Source organism: Dioscorea cayenensis, chromosome 15 (genome assembly GCF_009730915.1).
Source record: "Dioscorea cayenensis subsp. rotundata cultivar TDr96_F1 chromosome 15, TDr96_F1_v2_PseudoChromosome.rev07_lg8_w22 25.fasta, whole genome shotgun sequence".
In the NCBI taxonomy this organism is placed as follows: Eukaryota; Viridiplantae; Streptophyta; class Magnoliopsida; order Dioscoreales; family Dioscoreaceae; genus Dioscorea; species Dioscorea cayenensis.
In genome coordinates, this window is record NC_052485.1 from 6,560,908 (window position 1) to 6,580,604 (window position 19,697).

A 19,697-nucleotide genomic window follows, 5' to 3' on the forward strand; every position below is an offset into this window, starting at 1 on the left:
ATTGAAACCAATACCGAGGTGATTTTACTATGAATTGCATGTTTTTACTTTCGATTTCATTATTGATTGTATCTTGCTCCATAGAGAGCTAAACCCCTAGTGGGTACTTGGACTTGTAAATCCTAGGATACTATTGTTTCATTGAACTTTTATTATGCTTTTGCTTTAATTGAAGTCTTTAATTGAGTTCCAATCTTGAATGCTTGTTGAGTTAATTTTCCCTTAGAGTGACACTAGGGTTGAAAATCCATCTTGGTAACCTTTGTGGATGAGTGCCACCCTATGAAGGTTAGACAAAGCTAGATTGAAGAGGTTTGAGAGGGTGAGTCGAGAGGTAGCGGAATGTCCCCTTTCCCCTCCGGTGTGATTTATCCTATCTTCGCGTTCCAAGAGTTCTTTGTGGTCAAAATAGAGTGAAGTGGTAAGAGAGAAACTCCGCTCGGACTTAGTTGCACAAGCAACAGAGTCAAGCGTTGAAGTAATCCTTAGTGCTTTGGCTTAGTTGTGACTAGGGGTCTTTTGCCTTCACTAAAGGGTTATATCTATATTAGGGAATAGGGTTTATCACTTGGAATCCCTAGAACTTTAAGCAACTTTGCATAGTGTGAGGTGTCAAGATTGAGCGATTTCTCGACCGGGGCATAGTGTAAGGTTACTCATGGTTGACCTTAGGTTTGGGACCATATATTTTAGGATTTCCACGACTCATTAAGCATCGGTTAGGAGGTATAATAGTTGGTCTTACACTTGAAGTAATAGTCCTAGGGGGAGCAATGTCCGGGTACCCCACTTTCTATCGATTGTCTTTTCTCTCAATTTATTTTGTCTCCCTTTCTTGTTTTCTTTACTTCTGTTTGCATTGATATTAATCACATCACTTTCAAATTATCATCTTCTTAGTTAAGTAGCAATTCTAGTGTTTCTAATCACTATTCCCTATTGATTCAATTTCCCACTCACCAGGGTATTATTACTTCGACAAACCAGTGCAATTGCGGGTCACACGCAAAGGGCGTTGTCAAGTTTTTGGTGTCATTGCCAGGGAATAGGCATTTTAGAAGCACTTTGCACTTTGCTACTTTAGCTATTCATCAGTCATTCTATTTCACATTTTCTTATTCTTCCATCGTTCTGATTTGTTTTTCTTTCTTTGGTTGCAGCTCCAGGTTATGACCCGAGGAAACCCTTCGACGTTGGTTGAAGGAAATTCGGACATTGAATGAAGAACTCATAGAAGGGGAAAAGAACCTATGTAAGAACAGTTTAATCAAGCTGAGATAGAAGGTGAAGGGTTGGATAATTTGGTAGACGAGAATGAGCAGCAGAGGACACTCTCAGATTATACCAGACCCTCAATTTTGGGTACACAGTCTAGTATTGTGCGGCCATCGATTACATCTCAGAATTTTGAGCTAAAGCTAGCATTCATCCACATGCTACAGCAGTCAGCATAGTTTAATAGTTTGGCCGATGAGGATCCAAACAGTCATATAGAGAACTTCTTGGAAGTGTACGATATGCTCAAGATCAATGGTGTTACGGATGATGCTATCAAGTTGAGGGCCTTCCCATTTTCCTTGAAGGGGAGAGCGAAGCAATAGCTACATTCATTACCCTAGAGCTTTTCTTGCCTGATATTTCTCTCTCAAAAAATCTACAAAGCTTAGGAATAAAATATCCTCCTTCATGCAAATGGAATTGGAGTCTTTATTTGATATATGGGAAAGGTTCAAGGAGCTCCTGTGGAAATGTCCTCAACATGGGTTTCCCGAGTGGATGATTATTCAAACTTTTTACAATGGGTTGAACCCTAGCACAAGACAGTTACTTGATTTAGCAGCAAGAGGTACCTTAGGTAGTAAGACTCCCGGAGAAGCCCGGCAATTGATTAAAGAAATGGGTTTGAATAGCTACCAGTGGAATGCAAGAAGGAAGAAGAAAGTGGCCGGTCTCCATTAGATTGATGCGGTTACATTGTTGGCTACCCAAGTGGAGTCATTGAGAAAGAAGTTAGACACTCTAACTTCTCCTAGATTGGCGGTCGTAACGAGTTATAATGGATGTGGAGGAGGCCATGCCCCATTCGATTGCCTGATAGCTATTGGTGGTACATCCTCATTGGAACAAGTTGACTTTGTAGGTAATGGAACGAGGGGCCAAGGGAATCCATTTGGCAACACTTACAATCCAGGTTGGAGGAACCACCTGAACTTTTCCTAGAATAACCAAGGGCAACAAAAAGACACAGCATTACCGGGTTTCCAATAATAGCAACAAGCCCCGAACATGGAGAACTAAGTTTCAGGCTTGGAAACTCAGATTACCGATATAGAGAAAGCCTTGACAAGATTTGTCCAATCATCGGATATAAGGTTTCAGTCGGTCGAAGCTATATTTTGCAAACACACCGCGTCATTGCATGATCTATAAAATCAATTGGGCCAAATTACGAAGTCACTTTTGGAGAGACCCTAAGGAAGTTTGCAAAGCAACACAGAAACTAACCCAAGAGAACATGTGAACGCGATCATTTTGAGAAGTGATCATGAGGTTGAGGGTAAGCTTCCAAGTGAGAAGACCAATATTGAAGCACCCGAGGTCATGGAGGTTGAGGAGAGAGCCAACAAGGAAAAGGAGGTGGCACCCCGACCTTACAAGCCAAGAATCCCTTATCCTTCAAAATTGAAAAATGACCAAAATGATGAGCATTACAAGAAGTTCTTGGGTCTATTCAAGCAATTGCATATCAACATTCCTTTTATGGAGGTGTTGTCTCAAATGTCTCGATATGCAAAGTTTTTGAAGGATCTTTTAACCAACAAGAGGAAGTTGGAGGAGAGTGCATTGATGATCTTAGATGCCTCTTGTTTGGTGATGTTGCAAAAGAATATGCCGAACAAGAAGAAAGACCCCTGAAGCTTCATCATCCCTTGCAACATTAGTAATATGGGTGAAGAGATGGCTTTGGCGGATTTAGGGGCTAATATCAACTTCATGCCATACTCATTCTTTCAGAAGCTAGGCTTGGGACAGCCTAGGCCCACTCAGATGACATTTCAATTGGCGGATCAAACGGTTAGGCATCTAAGGGGCATCATTAAAGATGTTCTTGTCAAGTTTGACAAGTACATATTTCCTGTAGACTATGTTGTGTTGGATGTTGACAAGGATGTAGATATTTCTTTGATACTTAGGAGGCTATTTTTGCTCACCTCCAAGGCACTTATCAACATGGATGATGGGGAGTTGACACTAAGGGTTGGTGATGACAAGCTTATATACCGCCTCGCTAAAGCCATGAGACATTCTCTCGACTTTGATGATACTCTTTACTTTCTTGACACTACTGATTAGCTAGTTGATGAATATGTGTAGGAAATGATGAATTCGGACCCCATATGAAGGGGTGCTAGACCAAGGAGTGGAGAATGAAGAAGTCTTGATGCTTGGTCTATAGGACAAGGAACAACCTACTCCAGGGATCATAAAGAAGATGGTCCAGAGATGAAGCGAGCAAGGAGACACCACAAAAATGCCCCAAGGCTAATGGGGATGTCCAAGAATGGAGTAAGGTTAACGAACCCTCATGTGGTAACATGCCCAATAACTCCTCCTCTACCCTCAAAATATTATGCTTATTGTGCTTCCAAGTCATGGTTAAGAGGCAAACATTCATCTATGAGCCCCCGTGAGGTGAGGTCAGGTACGTTAAGCTAAGTGACGTTAAACAAGAGTTTTTTGGGAGGCAACCCAAGTATTTTACTGTTTTGTTTAAGCTCTATTTTAGTACTTACATGAATAAGGCTTTGAGTGTTGGTGTCTTGATCTTCTACATGCTATTGTTGTGATTTTCTTGTGGATTATTGGTGTTTTTGTGTGCATAATTGCGTGTGGTGAAGTATTTTGGTCGATTGAGCTTGTTTTCATGATTCTTTGGTTAATTTTGCATTGTAGAGACAAGTTCTAAGTATATATACATGTTCAGGAATTTTCTGCAGAGCATGCAGACTTTTCTAAGTCATTTAGAGAAGGCACACGACCGTGTGGAATTTCTACACGGACATGTGTCTCCGTTCAGAGCTCATTCTGAGAGGACACAAGGGCATGTGAATGCCCCTGCCAGCAACCTTGTGATGGTCACACGCCCGTGTGGGATTTCCACACGGGTGTGCATTTCTTTGCAGAGCCTTAGAGCTCCATCCAGAGAAGACACAGGGGCGTGTGTTAGCCCCTGTGGATGATCCCATGGATGGTACACAGGCATGTAAATTCCTTTAGAGAGGTCTCTTCCATCCTGAGAAGACACAGGGGTGTGTGTGGATGCCCCTGTGATTACCCCTGTGAAGATCCATAGGGGCATGTAGAACACTTAATTAAATTTCTCGGATGGACAGAGAAGCCATAGGGGCGTGTGGGTGTCCCTATGGGTTAGGCACACGGGCTACAAAACTTCCACACGCCCAGGTGGATGCGTTCAGAGTAGAAGGATGTCATCTTGAGAGCACACAGGGGTGTGTGTCTGCCCCTGTGAAGCTCCCTTGCGGAGTCACACAGGCGTGGGTAATTTCCACACGCCCGTGTGGAGGTACAGAACACCAAAAGGCGCGGGTTTTCTTTAAAATATTTTTGTGTTTCTTCATTTTCTCACTCCCAGACACTTTAAGAACGCATCTTTGCACTCTCCCGACTTTGCACCATTGTTTTAGAGGGATTTTACTCGAGTTTTCCGGCCGATTTCAAGTTTTTATTCTCTATTTTGTCGGTAAACCCTTATTCTCTCTTTTCCTTGCCATTACTTGATTTTATTGGATTAAATTTTGTGAATGTGTTTCGTTTCTATGCTAAAGTGGTTATTGCATGTTTAGAATGAATTTATAAACAAATTCGGTGTATTTTTCATGGATTTTTGTATAGTAGCTGTACAGCTTTTACGCCCCGTGGATCCACACGGGCGTGTGGAATTTCCACATGGCCGTGTGGGTTTTTGCAGTATTGTTGCTTTGAGTAAACTTGATCGATTTCTTTCTAGATTCTTGCAGATATGGCACCTAGATCAAAGAAAGCGGCTGGCAAACATCCCAAGGAGACCTCACCTGAGCTTGAGCATATAGAGTTCTTGATTACCAAGCACCAGGCTCAATTTGAGCGGTTATCGAGACTCAAGTTTGGACAATCTCAGTTCTTAGATTTGAGTGCGCTGAGAGGTTCAGCGAGGCGATAAGATAGCCAATGAGATTGAGGAGCTGTTGGCCGTGGGAAGTTGGAGGAGGTTATTATCGATTCGAGAGCTAGCTATCCACACATTGACACTAAAAGTGCTCTCATCCTTCGAGTTTGACCGATCGTTTTCTAGATTTGATAGTGTCAATGTTATATAGTTCAGAGTATTTGGACATCATTACAGTATGAGCATCACACAGTTTTTAGTTAGTTTGGGCTTGTATGATGAGGCTTACACAGATACACAAGAGTATGGTTGATTACATACCGATTATCCTGGCAGCCTGACTCCCCAGAGAGCATATAGGGCTTTATGTGGCCACGGTCATTATGAGCCAAGAGTGTTGAAGGCCACTTGCCTTTCCCGACCGAGCTATAGATACATCTACGCTGTCCTGAGCAGATCGGTGAGCAGACGCGGTGACAGTACCGGAGTTATGAGCCGGCAGGAGTTACTTTAGTTATATTCTATGGTATAGAGCGAGCCACTACATTTGGGACACATTGTAGTAGAGTATTTGAGATACTAGGGCCAGTATGTGAAAGTAGGTGTATTATTCTCAAGCCCATACATTACCAGACTCGTCATAGGTATGGGTCTGTTGGACGCTATCCGTAGGGCCGAGAAGGCGATCATTCCCTCCCCTCTAGGCCTGGATATGATGAGACTGATGGGGTTAGTACACAAATACAGGCCGAGATTGAGGGTGACGCTGCTGAGGGTTCTCAGCCTGTGCTAGAGCCACAGCCAGAGCAAACGGAGACCGAGGCACCACCTGCAGCACAGGAGCCACCTCCAATACGTATGTTTTCTCCATCTCGAGCCTATGATCGTTTTGAGAGGCTCAAGAGTGCAGTAGGGATGTTACGGACTGAGATGGTAGAGGTTAGGGCCACATAAAGGTTTTGGGGCGTCTTGACATCCTACTGCAGATTCTAGAGCTAGAAGCGACATCTCCCTTTGTGATGAGACCCCGCACTCCTTCATCTTCAGCACCAGACGATCCACCAGTTACAACATCGTCACCAGCAGCAGCAGTAGAGGAGCCCAAGTGCGACACCGACGCTTGATGCGTCTTTACTCTTCTTTGTTCTTATTTTTGTATTGTATTTCCGTATTTCATTTTGGACTTGTACTTCTCAGAAATGATCTTCATTCTGAGTTTATCATTTATTTTCATTGTCTCGAGTTGTATTTCATTGGTTTATCTTTATATACTGGATTTTTATTTTGTTTTTGTTGAGCTTCACTGAATCCCCTTGTGTATACGTGCAGATGGTCTTCTGAGTATAGGATTTGAGAAATAGTTATGGACACTGTTAATGTGTTTTACACATGGCCGTGTGTGCTCCACAACCCATTGGAATTCAACTCTCAAGGATTTAGCTCCATCAAACGTACCATTAGGAGTTCAGGGGAGTATTGTTTTAATTGCCCACTTTCACATATAATTTTTATTGTGCTTGCATGCGTACATTGAGGGAAATGTACATCTTAAGCGTTGGGGAGTTCACATTACACATACTCATTACACAAGTTTTGACTGAAAATACATACTCACATAGCCAATGGTGATTTACCTTAGTTGCAATGGTTGTACTCTTAAGTTTAGGATAACTTTTAACATTGAATGTTTTCATACTCTAGATTTTACTTGAATTTTTAGGAATTTTTGCCCGATTGACACTTGTTGCACTATTCACTCATTAAACTCTTTTGGAAACTCAAGTTTGATGTTTAAGGGACTAATTAGTTTTGTTTCTTGTGTTAATTTTTGCTAAAAAAAGAAAAAGAAAAGAAAAAATTTACACTTGTTGTGATTGTGCATTGGGGATAGAAAGAGCTACCATCTATGAAGTATGAAGCTACTCTCATAAGTCAGATACTAGTTATGCCCTAATGAGAGAAAGAGCTATCTTATGGGATGAGTGAAAGCTACTACCCCGGTAGAAAAAGCTACCACCTCAAAAGTGTGAAAGCCACCTTAGCGGCCGCTTTGGAAAGAGCTACCTTAGAGGATGTGTGAAGCTACTACCATCTCTTTGTTTTATGTTGTTTTATAGATAAATAAGTCCTTTATACTTGGAACTTTGAGGAGTATACTTTGGGTTGACTTGAGTGAGTTTACACACACTTACATGATTTCCGGTTTGTTGTCCATTTTTATTCGAGTTTTTAGCTAGAGCATTGATTTTTCGCATTTAGTGTTGAAAGTTCCCTTGTAGAATGCTCTCCTTGCATGCTTTGGTGAACCTAAGGCCAAGCACTTTCAATATTTCCTTCTTCTATGCTTCAATGTTTTATTTTTGTTTGAGGACAAGAAAAAGCTTAAGTGTGGTGTGATTTGATAAGTTCTAGTGTATTAGTAATACGAAGTATTCTTTTCTTACAATGCGCATTACTTTTATTAGATTTTAGCTCTAATATATGTGTATTTGTGTTACTTTTATGCATGTAGGGTTGTGGCGCCAAATATACAGGAAGAAAGCCAAAGTAGATTGTGGTTGCACTTTATTGATGAAATCTTGGAATGAACAAACATGAAGACACAAGTTGTGCTCGAAAATACGTGAATGTGTGCCAACCTCCATGCGTTCAAGCAATTACATGGTTTGGAGGGCATAAAGGCAGTCACATTCAAGTATTTTGACTTGTACAATGCTAGTAAGATCTTCATCAATGTTATCCCTTATCAAAGAAGTGACGCCATCTACGACATAGACGTGTGCCCGTTTATGTTGCCTCGATGAAAAGTGTGAATTCGGGAGTGTTTTTGGCAATTTACTATAGCAATTACTGTTTATAGACCGCTAAAAAATAAAATTATGCAAATTCACCCAGGCGTGTGGAATTTCCACACGCCCGTGTTGATTCCTGATTCCAGCCCTTTATAAAACCGCGACTTGTACTGATTTGGGGATTCTTCTTTCCATCTTTTCCTCACCTTTGGAGGCGTTCGCGGCTAGGGTTTAGAGAGGCTTCGGTAAGGATTTTGGAGAGGTTTGACGACCTTCAGCACCTCGTTCTTTTGGAGGAGAGTTATTGGGGGGAGCTTTCGTCGGCATCAATCCTGCGAGGTGTGCCCTAGGCTTGACAAAGGGACCCTTGAAGAAGACGCAGCTTCTCCACAAGACCATCGACATGAATACCAATGGGGTTTTAATATGGATTGCATGTTTTTACTTTCAATTTCATTATGAATTATATCTTGCTCTATGGAGAGTCAAACCCCTAGTGGGTACTTGGACTTGTAAACCCTAGGATGCTATTGTTTCATTGACCTTTTATTATGCTTTCTTTAATTGATGTCTTTAATTGAGTTCCAATCTTGAATGCTTGTTGAGTTGATTTCCCCTTAGAGTGACACTAGGTTTAAGAATCCATCTTGGTAATCTTTGTGGATGAGTGACAGACTATGAGGGTTAGACAATGCTAGATTGGAGAGGGTTGTGAGGGTGAGTCGAGAGGTAGCGGAATGCCCCCTTTCCTCTCCGGTGTGATTTATCCAACCTTCGCGTTCCAAGGGTTCTTTGTGATCAAAATAGAGTGAAATGCTAAGAGAGAAACTTCGGTTAGGACTTAGTTGCACAAGCAACAGAGTGAAACGTTGAAGTAATCCTTAGTGCTTTGGCTTAGTTGTGACTAGGGGTCTTTTGCCTTGACCAAAGGGTTATATCTATATTAGGGAATAGGGTTTATCACTTGGAATCCCTTGAACTTTAAGCAACTTTGCACAGTGTGAAGTGTCAAGATTGAGCGATTTCTCCACCGGGGTATTGTGTAAGGTTAGTCATGGTTGATCTTAGGTTTGGGAACATGTATTTTAGGATTTCCATGACTCATTAAGCATTAGTTAGGAGGCATAATAGTTGGTCTTGCACTTGAAGTAATAGTCCTAGGGGGAGCAATGTCCGGGTACCCCACTTTCTATCGATTGTCTTTCCTCTCAATTTATTGTGTCTCCCTTTCTTGTTTTCTTTACTTCTGTTTGCATTGATATTAATCACATCACCTTCAAATCATCATCATCTTAGTTAAGTAGCAATTCTAGTGTTTCTAATCACTATTCCCTATGGATTCCACTACCCACTCACTAGGGTATTATTACTTCGACAAACCGGTGTACTTGCGGGTCACACGCAAAGGGTGTTGTCACTACTTCATGGTTATTACCATCTACTCGTTTTGGACATTCAGAAGCAGAAGTACATGCACTACTCCTCACTTAGCTCCAGTATTTATGATTCTGACGCCGTGGACATTGTAACTGATGAAAATATCTTATAGAACTATGATATGCTTTCCTATGCTCTTCTATTTAGTGACTAACAGGTTCCATTAAACTATTCAGCGGGATCTTTTTGAACTATGCATCGAGGTCAACACCAAAAGTAATCCATTTTGAGACCTCACACTTGATTATGTATGAGATTGTCCCCAGCAGGCACCCGACACCGTTGATTTCCCGGTGTTTTGCATGCGATATATGGAGCGGCTTTTGAATGGTAAAGAATTATCCATATCACAATCATACATCCAAATCCTCTATCTCTTATATGTCACCCGTATATTTCTCGACGTCATGAGGAAGAAAATTATACCAAGCACTAGTATGAAGAATGACGCCGAAGGTGAAAAGCAGACCGCCAGGGAGAAGGACAGCCAAAATGACATGGACATAGAAGGTGAGAAGGAGGCCGCCAGGAAGAAGGACAACCAAGATGAGAAGGATATAGAAGGTGAGAAGGAGGCCGCCGGGGAGAAGGACAGCCAAGGTGAGAAGGACATAGAAGGTGCAATGAAGGCCGCCATGGAGAAGAACAGTGAAGATGGGAAGGACGTAGAAGGTGGGAATGACGCCGCCGGGGAGAAGAACGACAAAGGTGACAAGGACACAGAAGCTAAGAAGGACACCGCCGGAGAGAAAGACAACAAAGGTGACAAGGACGCCTACGACAAAAAGGATGCCGAGAATTCGAAGGAGGCCGCCATGGAGGAGAATGATGAAGGTGAGAAGGACATTGACAATGACAAGAAACATGCCAACAAAGAGAAGAACACTGTCGCGGACAAGGACGATAAGAATGAATCCACTGCTGAAGATGCTACCCCGATGAAGTGAGGCAGTAAGAAAATGAGAACCAAGAAATAACCATGTAATTGAAAATGTTGTTATACAATCACATATAACACCTGCGAAATAGCCATAGATTCTGGATGTACTACACAACAAAACATATCTCATACACTGTAAAGTGAAAGTATACACAGGAAAATGTATTTTAAACACAACAAATTTAAAATATACACAGAAAATAAGTTTTTACACACACACAAATGTGAGAAATACCACAAGTAAAGAAAAATATAAAAAAAGTCATGTTTCCAAACATGCGAAAGCAATATCAAATGTCATACGCTATCGTTAGGTTTACCGTGGTCAGTCCGCTATGACTGCATTACATGATCCCCAGTTATGCCTAGCTTCGTGGCACCGGTTATAATGTAATTCATGTACATCGAAGGCTTGTGACTCTATTCTCTTCCTTCTAGGACATCCTCACCGTTTCTTTGGTATTGGTGGTTGAAGTCGTAGTCGACGGTTGTCGTCAGATGGTTTGTCACTATCAGGAACAAGGGATATTGGATTCGCATACGCTCGACGATACCATTCCAATGTGAAATAATCATCAACATAAGAATGGGCATTCGTGTCTGTTTGCATAATCGCTATACATGCATGCTTGCATAGTAGGCCATATACATCCCACCTTCTACATGAACGGTGATGAGACTGGAGGCTGATTGCGTTGTTGTTATTGTTAATGACTTCGTACATGTCTTCAGTAGAACTACCAACTCTAAGGAAATGACTTTCATCAATGATTTGCTCAACCTTTTTCCTTATTTCAGGACAAAGGTGTGTATCCCAGATGTTGGATTGTACACGTCTTTCGGCTAACATATTCATAAGTTTAAACCTACAAAACCATAGATACACAAGAAATCTATTTATTTACACAGAAATGTTTATTTATACACATTAAAATTAATATTATACACAGAAAACTAAATATATACATTGTTAAGTTATATTATACACAGGATACCTGTATAGTACACATAAACGCTCATATATTACACGGAAACACATAACAATATCCGGTAGGTGACTAACCTGATAGAGTCAACCATGCTTGTTACTGGTAGATGTCATGACTTTTTAATCCAAGCATTGAAGGATTCTGCCACGTTGGAATACATCTCACACCATTACATTCCTTTAAATAAAAACTTTAACCAATGATCAACATCAGACTTATTCATCAACCAAGCGTGTGCATCGGATGATAGACATGCAAGTTTACGAACTGCATCATCAAACTCTTTTGAAGTGTATGCGTACTCAATTTTCATGATTACTGCCCAGTATTTCATTCGCAAAGCTTTATCGAGGCTAGAGTTGGTCTTCATGAAGTTCGCCTCCAAATGTCATAGGTAATAACCATGTGGTGATGAGGGAAAGACTCGCGTGATGGCATTGACCAAGCCCTTAGATCGATCTAATATAAATGTTATAATTTTATCATAGGTATCTTGACCGTATAAGACCTCCCCAAGAGTAGTAAGAAACCTAGTCCAGTTCTCATCAGTTTTGTTGTCGACGATAGCAAATACGACATGGAATAGACCATCATTGCCATCTTTCGCTGTAATCCCTAGCAGAATCCCACCATACTTGGCTAGCAAATGGGTTCCATCAATAAAAAGTAATGGCCTGCATCCATGCTTGAACCCCTAATAAACAAGCCCCGAATGAAAAAAAAAAGCATGCTTAAACCGCTCGCCGTTATTTTCAATGGTTAAAATGCTACCAGGATTTGTCTCGGATACTTTATTTGTGTACCATAGAAACAAATCATAGCAACTAACCTCGCTACCATGGATCACTGACCTCGTGACCTCCTTCCCCATCCAAGAGCGCTTGTATGGAAGATGAACACCGTGGTCAAGCAATATATCTTTCTGTATGTCAACAGCTCTGTATAATGGTGTTTCTTTTAATTTTTGCACAACATGTTCGGAAACCTACTTCTTGCTTGCTTTTGGATGTGTTGTCGTACCAATTTCTCCACCACAAATGTGAGTTTCTTGCATTATCTTCAGCCGGAACGCGTCATGAATTCCCTCTTTAAATGCATGCACTCACCATTGGCATTCCTGAGTAGCACACTTTACAATCACCCGAAGTTTGTCATTTTTAATAAATGTAAAGTCAAAATTTTTCCTTATAACTATGCTTCGTAGGTAATCTTTAAAGTGGTCTGCATTTTCAAACCATTTCCCTACTTGTAAAGTGGAACCATCATATGTATCGGTAGACCCCGCAATACTGAGTGCCCCAGAAGAATTATGTTGGGAGAGAAAACTATCGCCATTGGGGTTGATGCTTTCTGCAATGACTCTTTGCATTAAAAAAATACACACAATAAAAAATAATACATAAGAAACATAGATTATACACAGGAAACAAATATTATATATAGGAAACATATATAGGAAACGCATGTTATACACGGGAAATCAGAATAGGATACAAAAATCTGGTATTATACACAAGAAATATTTTTAATATGGTAAGATATATTAATACACATGATATATTAACAAAGGAACGCATAAACGATAAGTAACCAGCAAAATCAGTGATTGTAGTATTACAATGGAATTAAGGAGGTCGAGTTTCCATCTGCAGAAACACTCACATACTCGATGATGATGTCTATGCCAAATTTGTTGAAACTATGGTATATATTACACATACGTTGAAAATCAGCGTCAGACTTAATTGGGCAAAGCGTTTTGTATGGGTCAGGCGTTACGAACTTCACTTTCACTTGAGAAACATCTACGGCTTATCGAGCACATATCTCACCCATGACTGACTCCCATGAACTTAAAACGGTGAATTGAAGCACACATCCTTCACCTTTGTATCGCACCACAGCAGAAAATGTTTGCATTGTTAATGACGCCTACATGGAATTGCAAAAATAACAAAAGTGAAGATGCTTCGTATATTATAGATGCAAAAGCATACTTAATTGGACTCAAGAAGAAGAAGAAGAAGAATAAGAAGAAGACAAGAAGATGAGGAAGATGAAGAGAAGATGAAGAAAATGATGAAGAAAATGATGTAAAAGAAGGAGAACAACATGAACAAGATGATGATGATGATGATGAAGAAGAAGAAGAAGAAGAAGAAGAAGAAGAAGAAGAAAAACAACAACAACAACAACGACAGGAGCAACAATAGCTTACATATAAATATCTTCACTTGAACCTGCTAACTAAACAAGATGGGAGACGAAGTTGAAGCTTCGGCAACCACACCAAGATAAACAAGCACAAGTTCAAAAACAATGCGAATGTTGAGAAGGAGTGAAATATCATCTCTTCTTTGACAAGGAAGCTTCATTGGAATATTTGGTCATACTTTACATTAAATGTGATGCGACTTGGAGGGAAGCTTTTTGTTTTTTTCCATCTCACATGGTTACATGGGCATTTGAGTCATTTTACCTCCACTTAACTGACAGAACTAACAGTAAGGGCTAAAGAGAACATGGCTAAAAAGAAGAGGGATCTAATGGGAAATGAAATTGTCAGAGGGAGTGTAGTGGAAGTTTGAAACTTTCCTGGACTTTTAGGTGTAGTTTTCTAAAATGAACGCCGCTTAAAATAAATAAGTTTTTAAAAAATAATTTTAAGGGAAAATCACTTTTTAGTTCTTGGGAAGTCCCTCTGAATTTTTTATTTTCACAAAAATCCCTCTAATGTTTGCATTCCTCTTCAGTCCTTGCCATCAAAGACGTCAGTTATGGGGTTATGAAATGACAAGCTTGCCCTTGTCTCAAAAACAAGCATTGGAGGGCTTTTTCCCTCAATGTCAAATCACCTTTTGGAGAAAAGTAAAAAAGTAATCCCAAAGAAGCTACCAATGTCCGACCCTTTTCACTTTTCTTTATGGAAGTCTTCTTCTTCTTCTTTTTCTTCTTTTTCTTCATCTTGGTGCTGAAGCCTCCCATTTTTTTTGTCCTCCTTTGATTCTTTTTTACCCTCTTTATATTTGTGCACCTTCTTAATTGAGGCCAGGAAAAAAGCTTTGTTAGGTTCGTCATTGTCTCATTTTTTATTCTCCATCTTGTAGAGGCCGAGGTCATGGGGAAAGCTTTTTGAGGTTCTTCATGTTTTCATCTTTTATACTAAGTAATAGACAATAACCTTTGTAAATTTTTCAAATTTCATGTAGGTGTTCATAATCAATGGAAACCTTTTGTGCCGTGGCACGATACAAAGGAGAAGGGTGTATGCTTCAATTCACCATATTGAGTTCATGAGAAACAATAATGGGTGACATAAGTGAGCGGTGGGCATTGGACAGTTCTAGGGTCATGGTGAAGTTCATGACTGACTCGTACAAGATGCTTTGCCCAATTGAGTCAGATGCTAACTTTTAATTCATATGCCATATATGTCATACTTTCAACAAGACTATTGTCGACATCACCATCGAGGACGTGAGTGGGTCAATAGATGACAACTCGGGCTCATTGATTTCATCGTAATAACAATGATAATTATTGTCGGTTACCTTTTATTTGTGTGTTACTGTGTAATTTATCACATACATGTTTATTAAATTGGTCTCACGTGTATTAAAATAGATTATTTGTGTAGTAAACCTTCATTTTGTGTAATATTATGCGTTTCTGTGTAAATATATGCTTTATTGTGTAACATTACTTGTTCTTGTGTAGGTTTGAAGTTTTTTGTGTAATAAAGCATGGTATTAATATTGTCTGTGTTATGTATTGTCATTCAGGACGCCTTCTCAACAAGTATGAACGCAGATATCCAGACATATCTGTCCTAACATCCTCCGGCAGGGGTGCTCAGTATTGTTCAGTCTTCACAATCTTCATAAATACTTGATAGGTTGACCTTAAAAGTGGGTCAACATTTTGACAATACAGAGCAGTTCAATGATTACCTACGCAACAATGCCATAAGACAAAATTTTTATTTTATGTTTATAAAAAATGATAAACTTCGGGCGACCATCAAGTGCGCTACTCTAGATTGCCAGTGGCGTGTGTATGCATCGAAAGAGGAAAATGTTGACATCTTCAGGGTGAAGACAATGCAAGCAACGCACAATTGCTGTGGAGGCATTGGTACAACAGCGCACCCTAAAGCAAACAAAAAATTGGTCTCTTAACGTGTAATGCAGAAACTCAAGGAGCGGCCATTATATAGAGTTATCGACATTTAGAAAGATATATTACAGGACCATGGAGTTCGCCTACCATATAAGCGTACTTGGATGGGGAAGGAGATTGCACGGGCCGCCATTCAAGGTAAGGAGGTTAGTAGCTATGATTTGTTTCTCTGGTATACGGACAAACTGGCTGAGACGAATCCCGATAGTTTTATAATTGTTGAGAATGACGGTGAGCGATTTAAACACGCTTTTTTCTCATTTCGGGCATGTTTGTTGGGGTTCAAGTTGTGGTGAAGGCCATTACTTTTTGTTAATGGAACTCACTTGCTTGGCAAGTACAGCGGGATTCTGTTAGGTACAATGGGTGAATATTTTACAGTCGAATCATATCGTCGTGCTTATGCCAAACCAATACACACAATCCCAGACAGTGACAAGCCATCCGATGACACCCATCAACTCAGAATGTGGCCACCGATAGCAAAGAAATGACCCGGCCATCCGAGAAGGAAACGGATCAAGTCACAGGTCTTTGATGTGGAAGGTGTCACCAAAGTGGGCATAATCGGTGATCTTGTAATGTAGTCATTGCGGACTAGCTATGAAAACTAATTTATGCAGTTATTTTACCTTTTGTCAAAATTTATAGCGTGTAAGTATAACTTTACATGTAGGGAAGCATGTGTCTTCTATGTGTATGCTGACAATCATATTTCCTTATGTTTAATTTTAGTTGTACTTGTGTGGTTAATCAGTTTTTTGTGCATATGCGGAACCAATATACCCGATTCCTGTCTAATGTTTAACGTTATTGTTTAGAAAAACTACTCTAATGTGTAAAATGATAAGTTTCTGTGTACTTAAGTGTGTTATTATGTATATAATTGATAGTACTGTGTAAGATTGATGTTACTCTATAAAATTGGTTATATATTACACATGTAAGCCTTATTATACGCATGAAAATATTTAATTTACACATTAATACGTCTTCTCATACAAATAATCGTTATTATGCACAGGAAAATATATTCCTACACATGTAGATTTTATTATACATAGAAAAATATTTTTATACACTAATATACGATATTATACACAGGTAATAATGCAAGTCGTATATTTTGCACGAATTTCACACAGGTAGATCACAAACTTACTTCTCTCCCTTTAAGCGACTTCAACAGAGGACCGATTGAAGTCGCCTTGATGTAACTGGTTTCCCTATAACACATTATACGGGGTGTCCTTCCTAGCTGCTATTTCTTCACACTGCCAGTTACCTCACATAACTAAATAATAAGGGCGACGGTGCACCTTTTCAAGTAACCTACGGTGGTGTAGCTTCCTTTGCACTGCATTTGTACACGTTTTGCCATTGTTGAAAAATCAGTCATCAACCACCTGTGAATGGTATGGGCCCAAGCATAACGACCAAGTAAAGGAAGATCATTAGCGTACCTGGCCGTAAAAATTGACGCATTAAGAGAAGTTCTAGGGAAGAAGATAGTAGCCATGAAGTAGACCACCAGAAGCTTCACAAATGTCTCCTTGTCACCGTCTTTCCTTCGCATGAGCATGTATAGGTTGTCTTTAATTGCGTCAAGGTGACGATTATGCATTTTACTGAGGAATGTCTCCTTAAACTAGTATTGGACCTTATCGTGCTTGAACGACACGATATCCCCTTCGCAGTGGAGATGGAGAATGAGTGCTACATCTTCTGGCCTGAATGACAGCATGCACTCTCCTATCTCGAAGTGCTGGGTGTGATCATCATACTATTACAATAGCTCATTAATCACCCCTCTTTCCTGCATGATAGATGCGAAATAAATGAAATGGGCAAAAGGAGTACCTCGGAGTATCTCCCAATACTGCATGTTCATCTCCTTCCTCAATACGGAGATCAGTTCTACAATAGGAGCTAGGTAACACCGTGTATTTACAAACATCGTCACCATCATCTGTTGTTGAAATAAAAGCAAAAAAAAAACATAAATATCTTAAACATGAGCATACTTATTTTACACACGAATAAGGTATTGTACACAGGAACACCTTATGTTACACAAGAACTCAAAAATTACACAATAAGATGCATAAACTAAATGACAATCTAAAGTAAATATGTATCATCATGATAATGTCGTATTTCACACACAAACGAAGCAATGTTACAACATCTAATAACCATGCATAGCACTATCATCCACCTGCTTAAAGGCCCATTTTCTCACCTCTCGGTTGCGATTTCTTTTGAGAAACTTCTTCAATGGCTAGCCTTCATCGAGAGAACAATAGATTAGGAGAAGATGAAAGCCGACACTCATGAGGAAGACGACTGTTGGGAAAAGGGTTCTCCACCAGCTTCACCATGATGTATAGAAGACGAACAGTTGTGCCACCATTGGAGATAAGAGGTCACGGATCCCAACGCTTCGCAAATCCAACCGTCCAACTGTGGGCGGCTACAAGATATTCAAGGGCATAGTCATCATTTCGCGCATCTGGGAACTTTCTCCATACATGAAGGACACTATGGTAACTTCCATACCTATTTAACAACCCAACTAACTTCGTTTAGGGAATAAGGGCTGAAAAGAAAATGCCCAATAAAGGAAGGACTAAAAAAGAAATGGGAAACTTGCAAGGATTTAGAGGGAAAATAAAAACTTGGGAGGGATGTTTCAGTACTTTCCTGTAATTTGGGGAAATTACTATTTACCCCTCAGGAATTTTAAATTTTCCTAAACAGCCCCTACAAGTTTCGAATACTCCGGACAACCCTTCCGTTATTGTTTCACTTGCTTTTTGCCCCCTGTAGGACACCCGGGCATTATCCATGTTGTGAAATTCCTTGTATGCCCTTGAAATTGGTGGGAAAAAAACCGCCTAATCACATCATGTCAGACCTTTTTACATACCTTTTTGCATTGTTTTTGCATTTGTTTTCTCAAACAAAGTTTGGAAGACTCATCATCTTGGATTGTTGGAGTTCTACTAGTTGCAATGTTTTTAAAACTGGACCGGGGAGTGAACCGGTCTCATATTTGGGTCACGGGTCGATCGGTCCGACCGGATGACCCGTTTCGGTTGGACCGGATGACATCATAAATATATATTTAAAATAATATAAAATTATAAATATTTTTTATAACAATTAAATAATATATATTAAAAGATAAGATAATAACAACAAAGCTAATTTGAGATAAAAAAATACATCCTAGACAGTTTTTCAAATTTTCAAAAGAAAATATATCATTGATGCATCCTTTATTAAACTGACAGACACAATGAATATGATGTTTAACATGTATAAAACAACATTATAGCTGTCAAACCTGTGAGAAAATATACTCTTTTTTTATGTGAATTACTCTCATACATCCTTTAGAATATATAGAATGTTTGATTTATAACCACAGGAAAATTCATCAACACAGAGCCTTCCATTGGTTAATAATATATAGTTCTCTGATTTAATTAATATAATACTCACAGTAATCTATTATAAAAGATAAAGATTACAAGTTTATAAGCAAAGAAGTAAAAATTTAACAGAAAAACAAAACCAACAGCTCCACATAAAACCAGACCTCCAAAAAATAGCAGCACATGCTTGTAAACTAAAAGAGTCTATAAAAGCAGCATAAGTAATATATATACACACACACAACTTCATTAATGCCAAATTTTTTAACCAAATAAAGTAAAAAAATTAAAAAAAACAACCACCCAACATGCCAACAATAAACATAAGAAGAAACAAAGACAAGGTCCATGAGCAAGAAGAACATGAAGAAGAGATTGAGAAAGCTTGGCCTTTAAACCCAATTCAAAAAACTGATTTAAAAAAAATCAGAAAACCGGGTTTTTCCCAGGTTTGGTTTAACCGGCCGGTTCTCCGGTTTTATCCGGGTTTGACCGGTTCCAAAGTTGGTCAAAAATCAGTATTAACCCGGACCGGACTGCGGTCCGGTTCCCGTTTTTTCGGTCGGTCCGGTCCGGTTTTCAAAACACTGATTGGTTGCCCAATAAGGTGAGATTTTCTTCCTTTTCCTCACATTGATCATCTTGCTAGAGAGAGTAATAATTTATACAAATGCAAGTTTATTATGGAGAGTTTTTGTGCTATTGCTAAATACAACGGGGAGGGAGGGTGCTAGTGTTCACGGCGCTGACTTC

The 19,697-nt window shown here is 39.6% G+C and overlaps 1 protein-coding gene and 1 non-coding gene across 2 annotated transcripts; one reads left to right on the forward strand and one right to left on the reverse strand.

Annotated features, from left to right (window-relative positions):
* Window positions 1-1,659: 1,659 nt before the first annotated feature.
* On the reverse strand, window positions 1,660-1,766 carry LOC120278244. Its single transcript, XR_005541586.1, has one exon. It is a non-coding gene; the product is annotated as a small nucleolar RNA R71 (small nucleolar RNA).
* An 8,037-nt stretch (window positions 1,767-9,803) lies between these two features.
* On the forward strand, window positions 9,804-10,343 carry LOC120277644 (30 kDa salivary gland allergen Aed a 3-like). The gene has a single exon (XM_039284501.1). The coding sequence runs from the start codon at window positions 9,804-9,806 to the stop codon at window positions 10,341-10,343; it is 540 nt and encodes a 179-aa protein (XP_039140435.1).
* Window positions 10,344-19,697: the final 9,354 nt, after the last annotated feature.